This window comes from Panthera leo, chromosome A1 (assembly GCF_018350215.1).
Source record: "Panthera leo isolate Ple1 chromosome A1, P.leo_Ple1_pat1.1, whole genome shotgun sequence".
In the NCBI taxonomy this organism is placed as follows: Eukaryota; Metazoa; Chordata; class Mammalia; order Carnivora; family Felidae; genus Panthera; species Panthera leo.
In genome coordinates this window covers 78,314,366-78,335,067 of record NC_056679.1, presented here as the reverse complement: position 1 = coordinate 78,335,067, position 20,702 = coordinate 78,314,366, and the positions used below count along the sequence as shown (strand labels likewise).

General features: G+C 42.7%; 1 protein-coding gene across 3 annotated transcripts in view; it reads right to left on the bottom strand.

Moving 5' to 3' along the window:
* The window catches only part of MYO16 (myosin XVI), a 615,829-nt gene that overhangs the window by 347,641 nt on the left and 247,486 nt on the right, over positions 1–20,702 (bottom strand). For all 3 annotated transcript variants that reach the window (XM_042930188.1, XM_042930181.1, XM_042930176.1), the window contains exons 6-7: positions 18,388–18,512; positions 8,410–8,535 (exon numbers count right to left, since the gene is read on the bottom strand). In XM_042930188.1, coding sequence (XP_042786122.1) covers positions 8,410–8,535; positions 18,388–18,512 — 251 coding nt within the window. The remainder of the gene's footprint in view (positions 1–8,409; positions 8,536–18,387; positions 18,513–20,702) is intronic.

Here is a 20,702-nt window from a genome sequence, read left to right as displayed (position 1 = left end):
CCTGTGTCCGTCCTTCAGAACACAAGCTCTCCAACTGCTCCAGTTATCTGCGCATCCTTCCCGAGTGGGTCCCTTCTCCCCCCATGTGGCAGCCTCCTTGCCCCATGACCTTCCTGGTCCTGCTCCTTGATTAATGCCTATGCTACCCCACAGGTGTTGCCCATGCCATCTGCCCCTGGCTGGACTCCCTTTGCCCGTGCGCTGTTTTCCTGGGGTGCCCATCACAGACGTGTGCGCCCGGTCCCTGCTGCCCCCAGGGCGTCCCTCCCGCAGCCCGCTGCCCAGGTGCATGCACAGAGGGCTGGAAGGACAAGCACCTGCCACCCGAGGACCATTGCGAGCCCCCTCATTTGTGGGTGGAACTGCGCGTTCCGGGTCAGTCCCTGTGCTGATGAGAAACATCGCTGTCTGCCCACCCCGTTGGCACGCATTAGGCATCGGAGGGCAGTGGGGACAGATGCAACCCGCCATGGTAAGTGACATGGTTCAGAGATACGGGTGCCAGAGCCAATGCAGCCACTGAAGCATCATCTCCTCATGGGCTACCATGTCAGTAAGATAGAACCACTTAACAATCTCAGGAAAAGCAAAGAACATGAGAGGATGCACATGGTGGCATGTTCCAGAAAGTGGAAGTGGCTGGGTATGGTCACCTGTTCCAACCTGGTGGGGGAGGCTGGGAGAACAAAGCGGACTCCCAGGCACAGGGGCTTGCAAAGTGCACTGTGGAGTGGTGTTTCCTGTCCGGGCACAGCAAAGGATGCTATGTGCTGACACTGGATGATACCTGCGTTGACAAGGCTTACATGTGCAGAAGGGGTGGGACAGTGCTGGTGGGCTGGTGGGCCAGGCCCCGCGTAAGGATACTGCTCCTGGACAGGGTGGGGGCAGCGGTTACATCTCACATAGCCTCACACCATTCCCAGGTGGGAACTCATGGACTCGGGTTTATTAGGCACCAGAGACGGGGGCGGGGGGAGGAAGGATGATGCCCAGTTTTGTGGTCAATAAATGATGACCCATAGAGAGAGCAACTCATTGGGGCTGGAGAAAGGAGCTGATGATTCCCTTCCCATATGAGTGGAGGTGGAAGGCAGGTTGGTAGAGATTACCCAGTGGGCACTGGTCCTTGGGGGGTGTGCACAGTGAGAGGGAAACAAGGCAGTTTGGGGAGCCATAGACAGGTAGAGCACTGGGAGCTTCAGGTGAGGAGATTCCCTAAAGACGTATAAACATGTCTTTATATAGCCTGCACGGAGCACTGAGCCTGTCAATACTGAGTGCTCAGAGGGGTGGGAGGAAAACCAGGGAGTGACTTTATGTTTTCCCACAGCAAAGAAGAAATATCTGAAAAACAAACACAACAAAAACAAAACTCTCTGAGAATATCTTAATTCTTATGAACCTGGGAAAAAATGTTTCTGGCAATACAAATGACTCCTTTGAACATCAATATACACAGGCTGTGTGATACAAAGTACTTTGGAAGGGAAGGATATTTAGGATGTAGCATTTGTGCGGTTACTTTCTGATGATTTGCTGTAGCATCACCAATCCTACTGTGGGCACTAAAAATACATCAAGGCTAGAATCAAATTTTACTTTATGTACGACTCGTAAAAGAACTATAAAACCAAAAGACATCAGTCACATAAACGATTCAGTTCCCAGTTTTAGACAAGAACAAGCCATCTCTTTTTTTCTCACTGGAAAGTTCATATAAAGGGGAGTTTTAAAATATATATGCCATCCCAGGGGTGCCTGGGTGGCTCAGTCGGTTAAGCATCCGACTTCGGCTCAGGTCGTGATCTCACACTCTGTGAGTTCGAGCCCCACATCGGGCTCTGTGCTGACAGCTCGGAGCCTGGAGTCTGCTTCAGATTCTGTGTCTCCCTCTCTCTGACCCTCCCCCGTTCACACTCTTTCTCTGTCTCAAAAGGAAATAAACATTAAAAAAAAATTTTTTTTAAATATATCCCATCCCAGTATAAATTTCAATAAGAAAAAATGTTACAAATTATGAGTTACCTTCTCCATAAAGGTATTTATATTTGTAAGGTATTTATAAGAAAGTGAAAGTGCTATGAATGTCTCTAAAAATGCCATCAGTCTTTAAAAATGTTAGCATTTCTAAAGCTTTTTTCTTTTCCTGAATGGAAATATATTTACAGTAAATTCCTTTAGAGTTCTAAATCTCCCATACACATAACTTGATATTCAAATAAAACCTATTTCTAAAATATTATCTCCAAAATGAATATTAAGTGGTATTTTTACAGATGAACACATTTTAAATATAATCCTCTATATTGTACGGTATTTTCTTGACAAAATAAAAGAAACACAATTTATCCAAAATCTATTAATATAAATCTCTTAGTTGTTGTTTTTTTTTCCCTCTGGTCTGAATCAAGGCACACATTTTGGTTTTGATGTCATGCATTCTAACAGAAAAGCCCCCCTCTGCCTCTGAGTGTTAGTGCTTTGCTTCAAGTTCTTGGTTGATTGATCTGTCTTTCAATTCCTTGGGTTAGTCTGCTGGACACAGAGATAGCATGGAGGGCAAGCAAAAGTCTTCACTGCTTGGAGCTTACATTTGGGTGGAGACCCCACCTGGATAGGTATAAGGGAGCAAAATGGAAAAGCCACCTAGGATCTTTAGATCTATCCTTGGTGCTGAAATGTGTAAGGGTTTAGAAAATAGTGAATTAATGACTAGTCATTTTCTAGAGAAGCTGAGGATAAATGTCACATTACTTTTTAAACCTGCCTCATTTGAAGACTATAACTGGGCAATTCTGGAAACCTTTGTGTCGGATGTTTGTCTGTACAAATTTAGCAACTGAATCAATTGACTAGGACACACCCCAAGTGCTGTCTCATGCATTTGCCTCTGCCATTCCCAAGAATCTCCTGAGCTACAGAAAAATCCCCGTTTTAACTGAGGTTGATGGTTCCCATTGATTGAAGACCTTGGGGCCAGACTCTATGGAAGAAAAATTAGTGAGGCTTGTTATGTTCACACAGCCAGCGAGTGGTTGAGCTGGGTTCAGAGCCAGGGAGGAGGCCAGGGGAGTCCTCAGATCAAAACTGGCTTAATCGCTTGGATGGGAAGAATGAAATATAGGTGCTTGTGCGGGGAAGTGTCCAGGAAATAAAGGCAAGAACAAAAAACATATACATCTTTTTTTTAAAAGTTGGGGTCAAATATTTTTCAGCTGGTTTTGAAAGAATAAATTGAGCAATTGGAAACTGTTTCTCCATTCATTTATCACTAGTAAATGATGAGTGTTGGGAAAATCACTGGGGCACCGGAGAAGTAGGAATAAAAACATCAAGCTGGATTACTCTGCATCTTGCAAAGGAAACGTAGCTTTGAATCATATTTCCCACATTAAGTTCATAACTGTTTCTCTAGGCTGAAAACAAAGACTCAGAATACCCAAAGTTTGACAAATTGTTCAAATATGGCAGATAATGGGGTGAGAGTACTAATACCCATGAACTCTCCCTGCCTTATTTGCCAGCCATCCCGTTATCTTACAGCTTGCGTGTGACAGGAATCACTGGCAAGCTTTATGAAAGCAGCGGTAATTGTGCCGGGCCCATGTTTCTTAAATCACCAAGGCACACAAGGTATCATGCTATGTATCTTATACCGAACATATGTATATAGGTTAATCATTATTTTGTATATATGTTGATATATACCAAATGGTATATCTGTTAGCCATTATTTCTTTTTGTTAAAGGTAACTGTGTAAATTAACATTTAAAAGAATCTACTTTCAATTACTAAAACCAAATGCCAATCTGTTTACCATATAGCCAACCTGTTTTATCAGTTTAATATATTCACTAGTCTTGTATCAAGGTTATAGAAAACATGTCTTTCTCCATGATACAAATTTTATCTGACTCTTATCCTGTTTTTTTTTAAATTTTTTTTAACGTTTATTTATTTTTGAGACAGAGAGAGACAGAGCATGAACAGGGGAGGGGCAGAGAGAGAGGGAGACACAGAATCTGAAACGGGCTCTAGGCTCTGAGCTGTCAGCACAGAGCCCGATGCTCGGCTTGACCTCATGGACCGTGAGATCATGACCTGAGCCGAAGTCGGACGCTTAACCGACTGAGCCACCCAGGCGCCCCTCTTATCCTGTTTTTTACCACCTTATCATCAAATAAAGCTTAATTGTAGACCCTTTAAAAATGTAGTTTCTTGAGGGGTGCCTAGGTGGCTCAGTCGGTTGGGCGTCCGACTTTGGCTCAGGTCATGATCTCACAGTCCGTGAGTTCTAGTCCCGCATTGGTCTCTGGGCTGACAGCTCGGAGCCGGGAGCCTGCTTCGGATTCTGTGTCTCCCTCTCTCTCTGCCCCTCCCCTGCTCATGCTCTGTCTCTCTCTCAAAAATAAATAAGCACATTAAAGTTTTTTTTTTTTAAAAAAGGAGTTTCTTGGGCAGAACTTCCCCTTTCTGCAGTGGAGGGTTTCCCATGAACCCCTGAAATGTCAGTTCCTTATTTTCATACAAACTCTTGGCCTCTGAAATTGCAGGCCCATAACTGAGAAAAGTATCAGGAGCTACATCTGATTGCCTGAGGGATATAATTTCTGAAAGCTACGCATTCTTTCTGCCTTAATCATATAGCTTCCAGGAAGTGGAACAGAAATGTCTAGATGTTCTTACCAAATAGATCTTGGAGTCAGAAATTCGTCACATTGAGACATACTCAACATGTAGAACCAAAGATCCCCACAGACACCTTATAATGGAAGTTATACAAATGCACCTTCATTTCTCTTCTGCCCACAGATGGGTTTCATGTGAAAACAATCATAAATTAACTTCTTCATCGCTTTAAAACATACCAATTTAGGGGCACCTGGGTGGCTCAGTCGGTTAAGCGCTTGATGCCTGGTTTCAGCTCCGGTCGTGGTCTCACAGTTCCATGAATTCAAGCCCCACATCAGGCTTCCTGCGGACACTGTGGAGCCTGCCTGAGATTCTCTCTCCGTTTCTTTCTCTCTCACTGCCCCTCCCACTCTCTCTCTCTCTCTCTCACTCAAAATCAATAAACTTTAAAAAAAGAATTAAAAAAAAGATTAAAAAAAATACCAACTTAGCCTGATTTCTTCCACATCCTCCCTGCCAATTACAATAACCCCTGGGAGGGGCGCCTGGGTGGCCCAGTCAGTTGAGCATCCGACTCTTGATTTAGGCTCACATCATGATCTCACAATTCATGGGGGCTCCGTGCTGACAGTGTGGAGTATGCTTGGGATTCTCTGTCTCTCTCTCTGTCTCTCTCTCTCTCTCTCTCTCTCTCTGTCTAAGATAAATAAACATTAAAAAATTAAAAAAAAAATAACCCCTGGAAATAACAAGCAACCCAGGAAGAGGTCTGAATAGGCAAGGAGACAGGGAAACTGGCTCAGGGGCCTGCGGAAGGGAGGAATCCCAGGTAACCGAAGGCTAGCCCAGACCCAGTGTTTCCCAGCCCGACTTAGGGACAGAGAGGGGCCTGGGTAGATGCATCCCTCCCACATTCCAACTGTGTTGCTCCAGCAATGGCAGGTGAGTCCAGAACCATGATCTGCTAACATGTAGTGCCAGATCAAGCACTTTTTCTTCCAACCTGCTGAGATTCCCCTCCCCAACGAGAGGCAAACACAGCTGGGAGGGGGTACCTGCAAGAGGGAGAATGCCCCAACAGGCCCCCAGTCCTGAAAGTCTTTTGTCCCTGTGGACATCCACCTACCTCACCCAGAGACATGGGGTAGCCCGGCTTGGGCTTCCACCCTTTGGGAGAATTAGAAGAAAGCGGTGAGAACACCAGGGGCGTCAGATAAGCCAAGTGGACTAAAATGACAACTCAAGGGGTCTGAAAATGAAACTGTCACTGGAACCACAACCCACTCAAGTAGACCAGGCCTTGCAGGCTGAACTTAAACAGGCTGACTAAAACAGAAGATTTACGTAGGACCAAGATTCTCCTAACATAATAGCTGAAGTGTCCAAAATGCAATTAAAAACCCCTCACCATGCCAAGATCAGGACATCACAACTTGAAAGAGACAAGATGATGAATTGGCAACAAGAGCAAGGTGGATGGTGTAGGAACCATCTGATGATGATGGCAAGGCAGCTCTCATAAGAATGCTTCAACAGGCAACTACAAATCCTCTTGAAACAAACTGAAGTCCATCAAAGACACAGAAGTTACAATGAAAAAAAAAAGCCAAATGGAAATCACAGAACCGAGAAATACAATAACAAATAAAATACCCCAACTCCTACCAAATATTTCATTTGACCCGCAATGCAGTAAAACAAAAACCACACACTGGGTTCTGATAAAAACGATTTAAATGTCCAATAACAGAAGAGGTGATGTAGTTAGTCCGAGGCATGTCTTTAAGAAAAAAAACTTGCTAATTGGGCACCTGGGTGGCTCAGTCGGTGAAGCATCTGACTCTTGATTTCAACACAGGTTTCCTGAGATTCAGCCCTGTGCCGACAGCAGGGAGCCTGCTTGGGATTCATTTTCTCTCTCTGTCTCTCTGCCCCTCCCCCACTTGCTCGCTGTCTAAATAAAGAAACTATATGGGGTGCCTGGGTGGCTCAGTCGGTTGAGCGGCCGACTTCGGCTCAGGTCATGATCTCACGGTCCGTGAGTTCGAGCCCCGCGTTGGGCTCTATGCTGACAGCTCGGAGCCTGGAGCCTGTTTCAGATTCTGTGTCTCCCTCTCTCTGACCCTCCCCACTCATGCTCTGTCTCTCTCTGTCTCAAAAATAAATAAACGTTAAAAAAAATTAAAAATAAAGAAACTATAAATAAATAAATAAATAAACTTGTTAAATCTAGTCCTATTGCCCCAGAGTACGTTATCCAATAAAAGCAGTTGAAGGAAAACAATTTATTATTCCTTGAAATGATACCTGATCTAAATGCCCAATCAGAAAAGTTGAAAAATTGGGTAAAATGAAAGCCTTAATTAATTAAGTTGTGGTAGCATTCTGTTACATTTTACCAAGCTATCAATCCCTCACTTCTGGATTTAGCTCCTTCCAGAGGGATCCCTGACTACAATAAGCACGTTTTGATAATTCACTGATTACCACTTCTTCAGCTCAGAGCAACAGGTAGTGTTCTAGGAAGTAGCATTTGCTTATATGTTTGCTTCTCTACGTTTTACTAAAGACAAAACCTCTCACCCAGCGTTTTCCAGTGTGCCGCGGTGCTAGAAATGAAGCACGGGTGTATTCATGGTGTACTGAGGTTATTGATCCCTCAGTGCTCCTATGATCTACAGGGGGATCTAGGGGACCTGGGGCCCCTGGGCCCAATGGCTTCACCATCTACAGCCTTGGGTCCCTTAATCTATCCATTTATTTACACATTCACTTGCTAAAAGCACAGTTTGAAGTACTTAATAAATAGCCTGTTAGAAATATTTATTGAATGAATGAACCTTTTCATACAGGAAATGTTGTCAAAGCAAATGATGTTTTCATTAATTTGAAAGACTTTCCCTAAGCAATGTGCTTTTTCTAAAATGATTGAAATGCAAATGTTTTCCATTATTTCAATAACTGCAGTACTCAAATTTTATGATCGCTATTTTTCATAACCTTTAGGATCCAAGAGACTCAACTTGGTATGAACTTAACTTAAGGGGTGTGACTGTCACCCTAGACCAATGTTTGGGAATCAACAAGTTTAACCTCAACTTCCCTATTTATGTAAAATTGAATTATCTTCCCAAATAGTAGTACTCAGGCTTTCTCTAACACAAAATATGCCGTATTTTATAAATAGATTTTGATATTATTATGAACACTGCTGTCATATTCACCCACATAAGTCATTTAAAAGTCAGTTTGCTTCATGATATAATGGTACCTGGTGAGAAAGTAATTTGTGCACTAGTGGCTGAGGTTGTATTAGCTGTAGCCAAAAATCACTTCAAAGAAAAAATATCTGATAATCTTTCTTCATTCATTAAGATGAAATATAATTTATATGAAAAATAAAAACCAAAATGCAAATCTGCTGTACTTCTAACTGTAGAGAACAAATAGAATTTTTAACGACTCATGAAACTGTGAGCTATTAAAAGGACTATGAAATGTTAAGAAAATAACAAGTCCACTCTATGCAAAATGTTTACAATTGTGCATCATTTATCCAACAGTTTTGACTACAACACGCAGAATCCCGAGAATGTATGTTTTATGTATCCTTCCAAAAGACGATGTTTTCTTTGAACCGTAAAACTATTCGTCTCCTAATATGATGCCATTAAAAGTCACATACTTAGCAGACAATTTGAAATGAAAAAATTACATACGAAATGATACATTAATTATAGGTTTTTTCAAAGTAATTTAGGAAATCACTTCACCTGGCCATACTTTGCTGCCAAATGGAGTGGGGTCCAGTACTGATTGTCTACTATATTGAGGTCCCCGCCATGTTCGAGGAGAAGAGACACCACTTCCTTGTAGCCACTGGCACATGCCATATGTAACTGCAATGAAGAAATATTTTGTTATGCCACTTTAAAAAAAAAGCAATGACATCAAAACAATTTATTCAGTGGCTTGAAGAGAGCTAATAAAATACCAGATCCAAAATACCTTTTTAAAAAGAACATACATGCGGTTTTATTTACTTGATATCAGCGGACATCAACCTTCTTTGCAAAACGGCTTACAGGTGAGTTATTTATTCTTTACCTTCTGATACGGACAATGTGCGCTTTTTCATATAATTCCCATTTCCCCTTTTAGTGTCGCCTTCTTCTATAATCTGAATACTTTTATTTTTTTTTATTACTTATTTTTGACAGAGACAGAGCACAAGTGGGGGCGGGGCAGAGAGAGAAGGAGACACAGAATCCGAAGCAGGCTTCAGGCTCCGAGCTGTCAGCACAGAGCCCGACGCGGGGCTCAAAGTCACAAACCATGAGATCATAACCTGAGCCGAAGTCAGACGCCCAACCGACTGAGCCACCCAGGCAACCCTGAATACTTTTAAATATAACATACAATCTTTGAACGCTTTAATACTTCCTGCCCATAAGTCACACTCACTCTGAAATTCAGCCCCTGTACTTGGTGTGACCAGAGGAGATTCGAAGATATAAACGACAATAGGAAATGTGACGGGATCATTTTAATGCTTATGAGCAGGTAAAAGGGGTGGGGACACCAGAAAGGATGAGTTAATCCTGACAGACCTTAAAATGATGATGCAGCTCTCATCTGAACATGCTCCCCATTTAGTTTCTGAAAGCAACCTGATTTAGAAATGAAGGCTCAGGAGCCACAATGAGGAGATCAGGGTTTGCAGAAGGATTCAAACTTCCAGATGCGGTAAGTCCTGTTTCCAATGCTGCAGGCTTTATTTATAAGCCAACTATCATCACACTCCAATTTATTCCTTTTTTAAAAATTTTTAAATGTTTATTTTTGAGAAAGAGAGAGAGCACACAAGCAAGGGAGGGCAGAGAGAGAGGGAGATCTAAAGCGGGCTCCATGCTAACCGCCCAGACCCTGATGAGGGGCTTGAACCCATGAACTGTGAGATCATGCCCTGAGCCGAAGTTGGAATAACAAACTGAACCACCCAGGCGCCCCCAATTCTTTTTTTAATGTTTATTTTTATTTTTGAGAGAGATAGCATGAGCAGGGGAGGTGCAGAGAGAGAGAGGGTCAGAGGATGTGAAGCAGGCTCTAAGGTGTCATCACAGAGCCGGACACAGGGCTTGAACTCACAAACTGCGAGATCATGACCTCAGTCAAAGTCAGATGCTCAACTGACTTAAACTGGTTCTCAATTTAAATGAGGTTATTAAGTAACCACGTGACTGATTTCCTGAACGTAATATTAAGGAACTATGAGGAAAGGAAAAATAAAAGTAATATAAAAGTAGTAAAAACAGTGAGTTCTTCCTGTTTTTGTAGCATGGGATTTTGTAGCTGTTTTTATTACAAAAACAAAATTACAATAAAGTCAAAAGGACTTATTAAATACACGTACATATATATTAATAAAATCCAGCAAAAACATTTGCTTTTCTACCTCTGGTCCTAGTTATGCTCTTTAACGTACAGTATGTAGTTATATGCTTATTTCTTGTACTTGACTGTACCAAAAGAGCAAATATATCCATCCAATTTAAAACATGAACATTAAGAGATCACATTTCACATCAATCTTCCCATACTTTATTATATATAGAACTTACCTCATTAATATTCTAGCAAACAGTCCCCCAAATAAAATATCCACAAGTATTTTAGAGAAACATAATTTTATATATTTGTTCTCCAAAAAATATCAATCTTTCACCTGCCCCTAAATTTATTCTACATTATTGAATAATCAGTTAATTCGAAGGTTACTCTGAACTATGTACACTAAGATCTGGTTCTCAGAAGGTTTTCATTTTTAATACAAAATGAACCAAGAACTATCCATTTGTTGGTCAGCACCTGATACTAACGATGTCAAGTTCACAGGATGAACTGCTTACGAGTAGATTTGCTTTCGACTCAGCAAAACTGGGTTCTGCCATTTCAAACTCAGCCCAGCTCTCAGCCTGTCACGTCAGGCACTGCTCTCAAGGAAAAGACTAGAAGGAAAGTCTTGGCTCACTCGGCAGAAACACTATCCAAAGCATGAGCTCCCAGTGACCTCTCTGGAGACAGACAAATTTAATCCTAGGCAATCTCAAAATGGAAGTAAAAAAACCGTGACTTTGAATACTTTCACACCATCACAAGAGATAACAGAATTTTAAAAATTCATCATAGTAAAATATCAAGAGCTTAGAGCCTTTACCTCAATTCTCCTGGCAACCAAATTCTGAATCCATAAGCAAGCCTACAGACCCTACAGGGACACTCTCATCATTAAGTTAGAGTGTAAAAAATGGCTATTTTCTGAAATGGAAGTTATACCCCTACCTTGCCGCTATTGCTGGAAGCCGTCAGGTGCCAAAATGTGAAAGTGTTTACCACTATGGCGTCTCAGAATACTCCTCTCCCGCTATTATATGGGGTCTTAGGAGAGACACAGAGGTGGTTGTTGTTTCGGTTGACAACTGGCAACAGCCTCTTGGCAGGACTGGAAAAGGACGATCTTGGAAAATTATGGCAAGTTGGAAATTACTCTTCTAACAGACTGCTCTTCAGGAAAGCACAGTGCGCCGTCACCTGGAGCATATAATACGCCTGACCAATCCCTAATTAGCGGGCATTTCTGTATTTGCCACACTTCCGATCTTATACAAGATTGTTCTGTTGATAATCACTATGTTTGCATCTCTGACCATTTCCTTCTGACACATTCCCAGAAATAGAATTGGAATTCTAAAATAATGAACGTTTTTTCAAGTTATTTCTGTAGGCTGTCACACTGAGTTCCAGAATGTTGGTGCCAACTCACACCCCAACCAGGGCTGTAGGCAGGGACGCAGCTTTCTGTGTGCACAGACCCTGTGTGCATAGACCCTATGTGCATAGACCTGTGTGTGTGCAGACTCCGTGTACATAGACCTGCATGTGCATAGACCTGCATGTGCATAGACCTGTGTGTGCACAGACCTGTGGGTGCACAGACCTGTGTGTGCACAGCCCCTGTGTGCATAGACCTGTGTGTGCATAGACTCTATGTGCATAGACCTGTGTGTGCAGACCCTGTGTGCACAGACCTGTGTGTGCATAGACCTGTGTGTGCACAGCCCCTGTGTACACAGACCTGTGTGTGCGTAGACCCTATGTGCATAGACCTGTGTGTGTGCAGACCCCGTGTACAGAGGCCTGTGTGTGCATAGACCTGTGTGTGCACAGACCCTGTGTGCACAGACCCTATGTGCATAGACCTGTGTGTGCATAAACCTGTGTGTATGCAGACCCCATGTACATAGACCTACATATGCATAGACCTGTGTGTGCACAGACCTGTGTGTGCACAGACCCTGTGTGCATAGACCTGTGTGTGCATAGACCTGTGTGTGTGCAGCCCCGTGTACTCAGACCTGTATGTGCATAGACCTGTGTTTGCACAGACCTGTGTGTGCATAGACCTGTGTGTCCACAGACCCTGTGTGCATACCTGTGTGTGCACAGACCCTGTGTGCATAGACCTGTGTGTGCATAGACCCTATGTGCATAGACCTGTGTGTGCATAGATCTGTGTGTGCACAGACCCCATGTGTGCACAGTCCCTATGTGCATAGACCGTGTGCATAGACATGTGTATGCATAGACCTGTGTGTGCACAGACCGTGTGTACACAGACCCTGTGTGCATAGACCTGTGTGTGCATAGACCCTGTGTGCATAGACCTGTGTGTGTGCATACCTCGTGTACATAGGCCTGTGTGTGCACAAACCTGTGTGTGCACAGACCCTATGTGTACATAGACCTGTGTGCGCATAGATCTGTGTGTGCACAGACCCCATGTGCGCACAGTCCCTATGTGCATAGACTGTGCGCATAGACCTGTGTGTGCATAGATTCTTACTTAGCTTTCTGGTCTTTGCTGTTAATTTCTAAAACAACTATAAATAATTCCAGTGTACTCAATTTCTAACAATGGGTCTCTTTTAATATATTTACAGGATAGTTGTATTTCCTTTAGTGAAATGACTCTCTTACTTGTTTCACTACTGAGAGAGGGTCATCTTTTTCATTCATTTCTATGAACACTGCATATTTGAGAAATATCAACACTTTGGAAGAGCCATTGTAAGCATTATTCCTGGTTTATTATCTGCCTCTTAATTCTGCTCTTGTTTGATGCATAAATGTTCACTTTAATTTTTGTCGTAGTCAATGATATCAGGATTTCCCTTTGTGTTTTCTCCCCCTATTTGTATAGCGGAAAGGATTCCACCACTTAGAATTAAGTCTTTTTTATTGCATAACATGGAAAATGGGCATCATGTTGTCTCTCAGTCTTGTATTTGTGCACCTAATTTTTAAAAAGAAGCTATGTGTGAAATTTGAAATATATGCCCACTGAATGTGGTCTTATTTAAGGTCTGTGACCTCTGCCGCCCTACATCGGGAAGGTCACTCTAAGGTTAATGCCAAATTTTGATGAACATGATGTTGGGAGTAAATAAAAATCAGTCTTGAGGAATAGCTATCCAAACACCTACAGAAATGAGTCCAGGTTTTGAACCAATAATTTCACATCTTCTCCTATTCTACTTTTATGTCAGAATATTAACAGAGGATTATTCCTACCATAGTTTTGACTGAGTGTGAATATAATATATATCCTATCTCAAACTAAGACCATATATATATACATATATATGTGTGTATATATATACATATATATATATATGTGTGTGTGTATATATACATATATATATGTGTGTGTATATATATTTGAAAATAGTTGTCCAAAAACTGCCTAGATTACTTTTGACCTCAACCTCAAGAGATAAAAGGACAGCGTACATGTGGGTGTACCTGTGCTGGGGGGGGGGGGCCTGGGTTCCTTCCTAATTCACGTCAGGAGAGCCTGGCTATGGTGACCGCCCACGGAAGCCATGTGTCCTCAGCGGCACGGTAAAGACACTGTCACTTAGGTTTTGATTCCTGCCTAGAAAAAGTAAAGGGCAGCGATGGGCTGGCTCTCCGCTCGGTGGGCTGCAAGGGGAGGTCGCAGACACCCTGGCATCCACTGGCCCTCATGAGTTCACAGGGGCAAAAACAAATGCGGGCAGATTTTTCCAGGGACGAGCTGTGTTCGTTTTTGGTTCTGTATCAGGGGGGTGCCTGAGGGGGCGAGAGAGACAGGCTGGAGCACCTCAGATTCCCTAGAACTGAGGCAGGTGTCAAGGACCATCTGGAGATCCCCAGTGATGGTGGTGAGGAGGTGATATCTGAAGAACCTCCACATCCTCACAAAGGAAGGGGTCCGCTTCTAGCCCAGAGAGCAGGACATTCTCTCAAGGAAGATCAAGTCAAAGCCCTCCAGCCCCCACTGCATCACCTCCTGCCCATCTGTCTCCTCCCATCCTCTCCCGCAACTTCTGCGACACTGAAGAGAAGGCAGTGGCAGAAAGGGAAACAGGTGATCACGTCTACCCTCCCTTCTACGGACTTCCTGATATACCAGGAACAGGTTCAAGATGTAGCTGAACTTGAGGTCCTTAATGCCTGAACCCACCAGCCCCTGTAGGAACTGTGCATAGATTCAGGGGGTTTGCAAACTTGGTGGGAAAACAGTTTTATTTTTTTCTAACCCCAACTGAAATTTAGCAAATTCTTCAATGGTGAACATAGGGTACACAGCTGTGATGCTCTCTACCATCACAAGAAATATTGTCATATCACACTGCTGTCCTAGCAGAAATGTCCAAGTATCACCCCGGTTCAAATCTACTCTAAAATCATGGTAATGGTTAAAGCTGTTACTCGGTGCATTAATAATGGAGGATGTGCATTAATATCACAAAGTTAATTTTAATATTATGATTATGATGTTTTGATAGAACTGTCTTTCCTTGTAATTCTGGGTACCATTTTTATTACATTAAAAGCACAATTTTGACAAGGAATCCACAGCTACACCAGGGGGGTTAGAAGGTAATAGGACATAAAAAGACCAGGGAGCCCTGACTTCATGCCAGCAGGGAGTTTTCACTGTCATAAAGGACCACACATTCTAATCTCTAAATTGAGGCTACGCATCGTGATATAAACTGCGGCCAGAAAGCTGATAGCATTGGCTAAGTCCTCACCCAGAAGTAAGGGATAAACCAGCACTACTGACATAACAAAGGGAGTCAGAAATAAAATTGTTTGATGTTTGCATCTCATGAATAATTCTTTTCCAACAGACCAAGTAAATACGTCCCAAGGCCAGATGTTATATATCAAAGTCTGGGACAAAAGAGTGAAGAACCAGCATCTTTATAATGTATCTGAAAGTCATTACTGTAGATGTTCAAAGAGCATCTATGCACTCAAACTCAGGAATGCATTTCCATATCCTCTGTAACAAGGCTTTTCTTGGGGGGCGGATTGTATCCTTTTCTCAGGTTTTGTTTTCTTTTAAAAAGGGTATCCTTGTACAGCAAGAGATCTTTTTAAGAGAGCTACAGTAAGTTTGGTAATTTTGTCGCATGTTCTAACAAAGGAGAAAAAGGTATTGAGCCTTTCACTGATAGCTTCGTCTTCTTTTGCACAATTTGACAGTGTGGGAAATGATTCTGAACCACAAGCGACAGTCCAACTCAGGATGTGGAAATCTGTGGACTGGCGTCTTCTTACTGTCGACCAACAACAGACAGGAACACACAATCCAGAGGAGAGCTCTGGGAAGGCAGTAATTAACATGATAGACTGATTGATTCCAACCAAAGAATCAAACTACATTACCGCTTGCTAAACACTGTGATCTTCAAGGGACAACTTCCTAGCCTCCCGATCACTACTAATTTCCTTGTGAAAAGCTCAATGATCAAAGATGACCATTTAGTTATTATACAACAATGATTTGCAATGTTTATGCTCTCTGCTCAATAGAATAAAGTCACAAAGAATGTCAAAATTGAAGATGGTGGAACTCGATCACAATTTATTGTTCTGTGTTGATTGATTCTTCCAATAGCTTCACTTCCAAAGTACGTGGGTCCTTTGATTTGGCGATATTTGAAACACTTATGCAATTTTTATTTAGCAGTGATTTTTTTAGAGGCATATAATTCTGCAATATCTTAAGCCAAACAAAGACACAAAGGTCTACTGGGTTTCTGCGCTGTGTTAGGCATTGGTGCGTTACACGCATTAAAAGAACTATTACCCACTACAGTTTGGATTTTGAGCCCACCACTCCACTGCATTTTTCCTCGGTGAAAAGACCAGTGACCTCCCAGTACACAGTCCAAAGGTCAATTCACCACCTCCAGTCATTTGACCTCTCAGTGGTTATCTGATAGTCAACCGTTCCCCCCCAACACACCCCCTCCTTCTCCCCCCCCCTCCTCCTCCTCATCATCATCATCATACTTCCTTTCCTTGGCTCCTGGGACATCTCATTCTCTTGGTTTTCCTCCTACCTTGAGAGTTTCTCCTTCCAGTCTTATTTCTGGATCTTCCTCTCCTTCCTAAGCATCGTGGCTCGGTCCTCAATTCTCTCTTCTTCTTCTGTGTCAGAAGTGTGATTTTATCCAGGGTCAAGGCTTTCAACGTCACGTATATGCTAGTGTTCCCAAAAGTGATTCTGCAGTCCAGACGCCTCCTGAGTCCCAGACTCCAATATCCAACCACAAACCCAGCGTCTCCATGAAGAAGGTTCAGAGTCACATCTAGCTCTGTGTTTCCCAAGCTGTCCTTGTCTTTTCTGCTCCAAGCTCATTTGGTCCTCAGCCCTCTCGGTCTCACCGGACGCCAACTCCATCGCTGCAGGTGCTGAGGCTAAAAGTACGTGGAGTCCTTCTGCAATCGTCCTTTCTCCTACACCACCTGGCCATCAGGAAAACGCAGTGGATCTTCTTTTCACACGGACACAAGTCAGCCACTTCCCACAGCTTCGGCTTCCTGTAGCTTTGAGCTCCACCACCAACCACACCTCTCACCTGAACTCTCAGTGTCAGCCCTGCCCTTTGACAGTCCATCCATAACACAGCAGTCAGAGTGAGTGATGCTTTTAGAAGTGAAGCAGGGCTGTGCTCTCCTCAGGGCCCTCCCACGTGTTCCCGTCTCACTCAGAGTAAGTGCAGAGTCTTCACACAGGCACACAAACCCTGCAGGATCTGGTTCAGCTACCTCACTCCTTTCCTTTACTCTGCTTAGCTTCACAGGGCTCTGTGCTGTTTCTAAATCTTAATACACCCACTCCGGCCTCAGGGCCTTTGCACGTACCACTGTTCAGCCTGGAATGCTCCTAGGCACCCCTGCAGTGTGTGCAGACTTCTCTCAGGTCATTACTCAAACTTCCTCGTCAGTGAGATCTTACCTGTGTACCTCCCAGCACGTCCTTATCTTATTCTTTTCTCCTTTGTGTTTGTCATTATTAGCATGTTACACATTTAGCTCATTTATATGGTATATTATGTATCTTCCCCAAAGAAATGTAAGCCCATGATAAAAGGGCTTTTGTGGCTTTGTTCATTATTATTTTGTTCACAGGTTGGGGTTAATAAATTACTTCCTCAATAGATTAATTCGAGTATTTTTCCACTTGAATGTGATTTTTCAATAAACTGTAAACACGCTTTGTTCTCTTTGCTTATAACTTGGAGTTACGTTCTTGACAGTCTTTAGAAAACCTACAGTCCAAAGTCCGAAATCAGTATCTAGGAAGATTATTCTATCCAGAGGTCTCAGGGTGTTCGATTTGCATTTAATAAATCTAAAACCGTATCAGGTCTCACACAAATTTTATCCATTTAGACTAGCCATTTCTCCCATCGCTGTGTTCAACCTCACACCTCCGGAAAAATGCAGAGTAGAACCTGAATCACTGGCTCCAGAGGCTTCTACGCATCCCACGCTCCGAGCGTCATACCCCCTTCTGCTAATCTACCTTCTCTCAGTGCTTCCCCCTGAGCCTCAGTACATTTACTTCCACGACAGTTAACTTTAACACAGGCATGCTCAGTGCAAGTCAATAGTGCCCAATGTTTCTTATTTTCATGACTAGACATTATGCTTATATGAGAATTAATCCACATTTAATTGTACTGGTTTTTCATTACTGCCACTGTGCCCAATAGCTGTGGAAAAAAAGCAGTGACAGGATTTCACTTGGATTTAGAAAGTCATTCCCCAGAGTGACCCGTAATTTGTTTTACGTAAAATGAAAAACGAAAACATTCTCCCATAAGTTCCATTTCAACAAATCACACTGACAAAGTAATGCCTAAAAATTATTCCAAGGGTGCCTGGGTGGCTCAGTCAGTTAAGCGTCTGATTCTTGATTTTGGCTCAGGTCGTGATCTCACAGGTTCGTAAGTTCCATCCCCAAGTGAGACTCCAAGGTGACAGTGAGGTGCCTCCTTGGGATTCTCTGCATCTCCTTCTCTCTCTGTCCCTCTCCCACTCTCTCAAAATAAATAAATACACTTTAAAAAATTACTGTAAATTTTTTAACAAAATGGAAGGGAGGCTTGAAGAAAATACATCAGCCTACAAACACTGGTTTTTCTCTGAGTGGCGACATAAGTGATTTCTGTTTCCGTCTTTGCGCACTTAACGTGTTTTCACGATTTTTACAATAAATATGCAGAACTTTTATGATCAGAAAAAAAGGACATTTGTAAATGTTAATTGCATCCAATTCCAGGCTTTAGAAATCAACTTAAATCCTCTACATCAGCAATATTTCTGAGTCAGTTATATTAACTTACCAGCGTCACCCCGTCATCATTTTTCTCATTGACATTTCCGCCATCGGACAAGAAGTGTTTGACATCTGTTAGCATGCTCACGGGTCTCTGCACCTTCAGCTGGCACAGTGAGGTCAGGTCCACGCCTACGGGGAAAACAGCCTTTGAAACAGAAGGCAGAGATGCTTCTCAGCCGCTGAGGGTCAAGCCTTAATTTTATCTCACTATTCTTCCAACGTGTTCCTCTCTGAAGACCCTCTTCGGCTTTGAATTCAAAGTCCGCATAATGGTTTCTCTCGGCACGCCTTCTATTTACCGCTAGAAAATAGTCTGGAATCATTTTCCTCTGATTCTATCCCAAAGATGTGACATGACACCTTATCCATGGTAGGCTCTCAACGTTCGCCTGTCTTAGTATGGGTCATCAATGTGCACTGCCCTAAGTAGTTTAAACCATTTGAATGGAACTGAAATGAGTTCTAAAACATGGTTTTTGCTCTCTATAATTTTCAGGCCAAAATAGTTGCTCCTAAAAGCAATAGAATAGAATAGAATAGAAAGAATAGAATAGAATAGAATAGAAATCTCTGGAATAGAAAACCACCTTTGGTGGGAAACGGAAAAATGTGAACAAAGTCTGTAGTTTAGTGAGTAGCATCATACCTGAGCTAACTCTGTACTCTGGATAAACGTACCATGTCTGTGTGGGGTGTTGGCGTGGGGGAGCAGGGAGAAGGTGTACGGGAACTCTCAGGGATGTTTTGACAACTTCCCTGCAGATCTCAAATGTTTTCAAATTAAATGTAAAAAGATTCTCCAATCAAACATTTCATGGCTGTTCGCGTTAATAAAGAGAAATGAACTGAAGCTGAGGGAAGTCTGGAAGTCAGCCTTGTTGAGGAGGGGGATGGGCCATGGAAAGGTCAGGTCTGCTCCCCTCCTGTTGGTACCTGTTGTCAGCATTTATTCTCACCCAGGCTTTCGTGTGAATCTCCATGGTAGCTCAGACCTTCACATTTATGCATCCCGTTCCCAGGATTGGTTCCTGGACATAACAGGTGTTTACCAAGGGGAAATAATCCACCTTATTCTCAGTGAAAGTATGATGATGATGATGATGATGATGGTGGTGGTGATGATTAACACCTGCCTCTCAGCCAGTGGCTGCTAGAAATCAGCCACCTCCCTGATTCTCTCTCTCTCTCTCATGTGACTCAGTCCTTGCCACAAACAGGGAGGCTGGGTCGGCACAGGGGACCCAAGCACCAATGCCAGAGTGTTCCTTCTGGCCATGCCAGTCTGTGCCTGACCTCTCCGGGCTGACTTTGGGAAAGGTATGTAACCTCTCTGGTCTTCTGCATCCACGGTCACTCAGGTAATGATATATATCCCAAAGAAGTGCAGCTACACTCACTACTTACGAGATCTGTCCACGGGGCAGAGATCATTCAACCCGTTGCACATCTGCCTTCATTTTCCCCTTAGAGCCTGGAACCTCCGCCCCCTTGTCCAGCTCTCTCTCAAATCCCGGATGAACACTGGGTGTCAGGCTTCCTGGATTTTAGTGTCGTGTCTTCTATTACTACTAGTAATAATAGTAGTAATAAGTATAATATATTATATATTCCACATATATTATGCATATTTTATTAACATAATATAATAAGTATAAGAATATAATAGGTCTATTTTATACTAGTGCCAATGGGAACAGGTAACTCATCTTCTGCCTCAGTTCCTCCATCTGCAAAATGGGGCTGCTAGTTTTTGCTTCACCAATGGTTATGAGGACAAACGACAACACATCGAGCACCTAACACAGTATTCGGCTTGCTGAATCGAGCAAGTACTCGCTAGATGTGAGCTGTCCTTTATAGTCAGCTTTCTATTACATGGGCTGTACGCCATGCATTTGTTGTTTTTCTTTGCAATAAGGAGGCAGGCAAGACCCAAACAGAATAAAGCAAAATGCGCTATTTGAATAATGTGGTTTGTTTCAAATACTCTGTCCAAAGCAAACCCATTTCACTAGGAGGATGGGAGGGGGGAACCAATTACCAGCTTTGAAATTTCCACACGCCATTTCAGAAGAACTAACAGATTTCCCTAAGAGTTGCTTTGAGGTTTGTTAAGAACCAACTAAAACTATCACTCTATTCTCATTTTTAGGATTGTCGAATTTGACGTGTGAGTTAATTTTGGAAAATACTATTTCTCAAATGTCAGTGTTCAATTTTGCACACTGAAGTCAAAGAATCTGATGGCTACGTTATTCTAAGTTCTATAACATTGCAGTGTTTACTGGAGTGGTACGTATCTTTTAGAGAATCATTTGC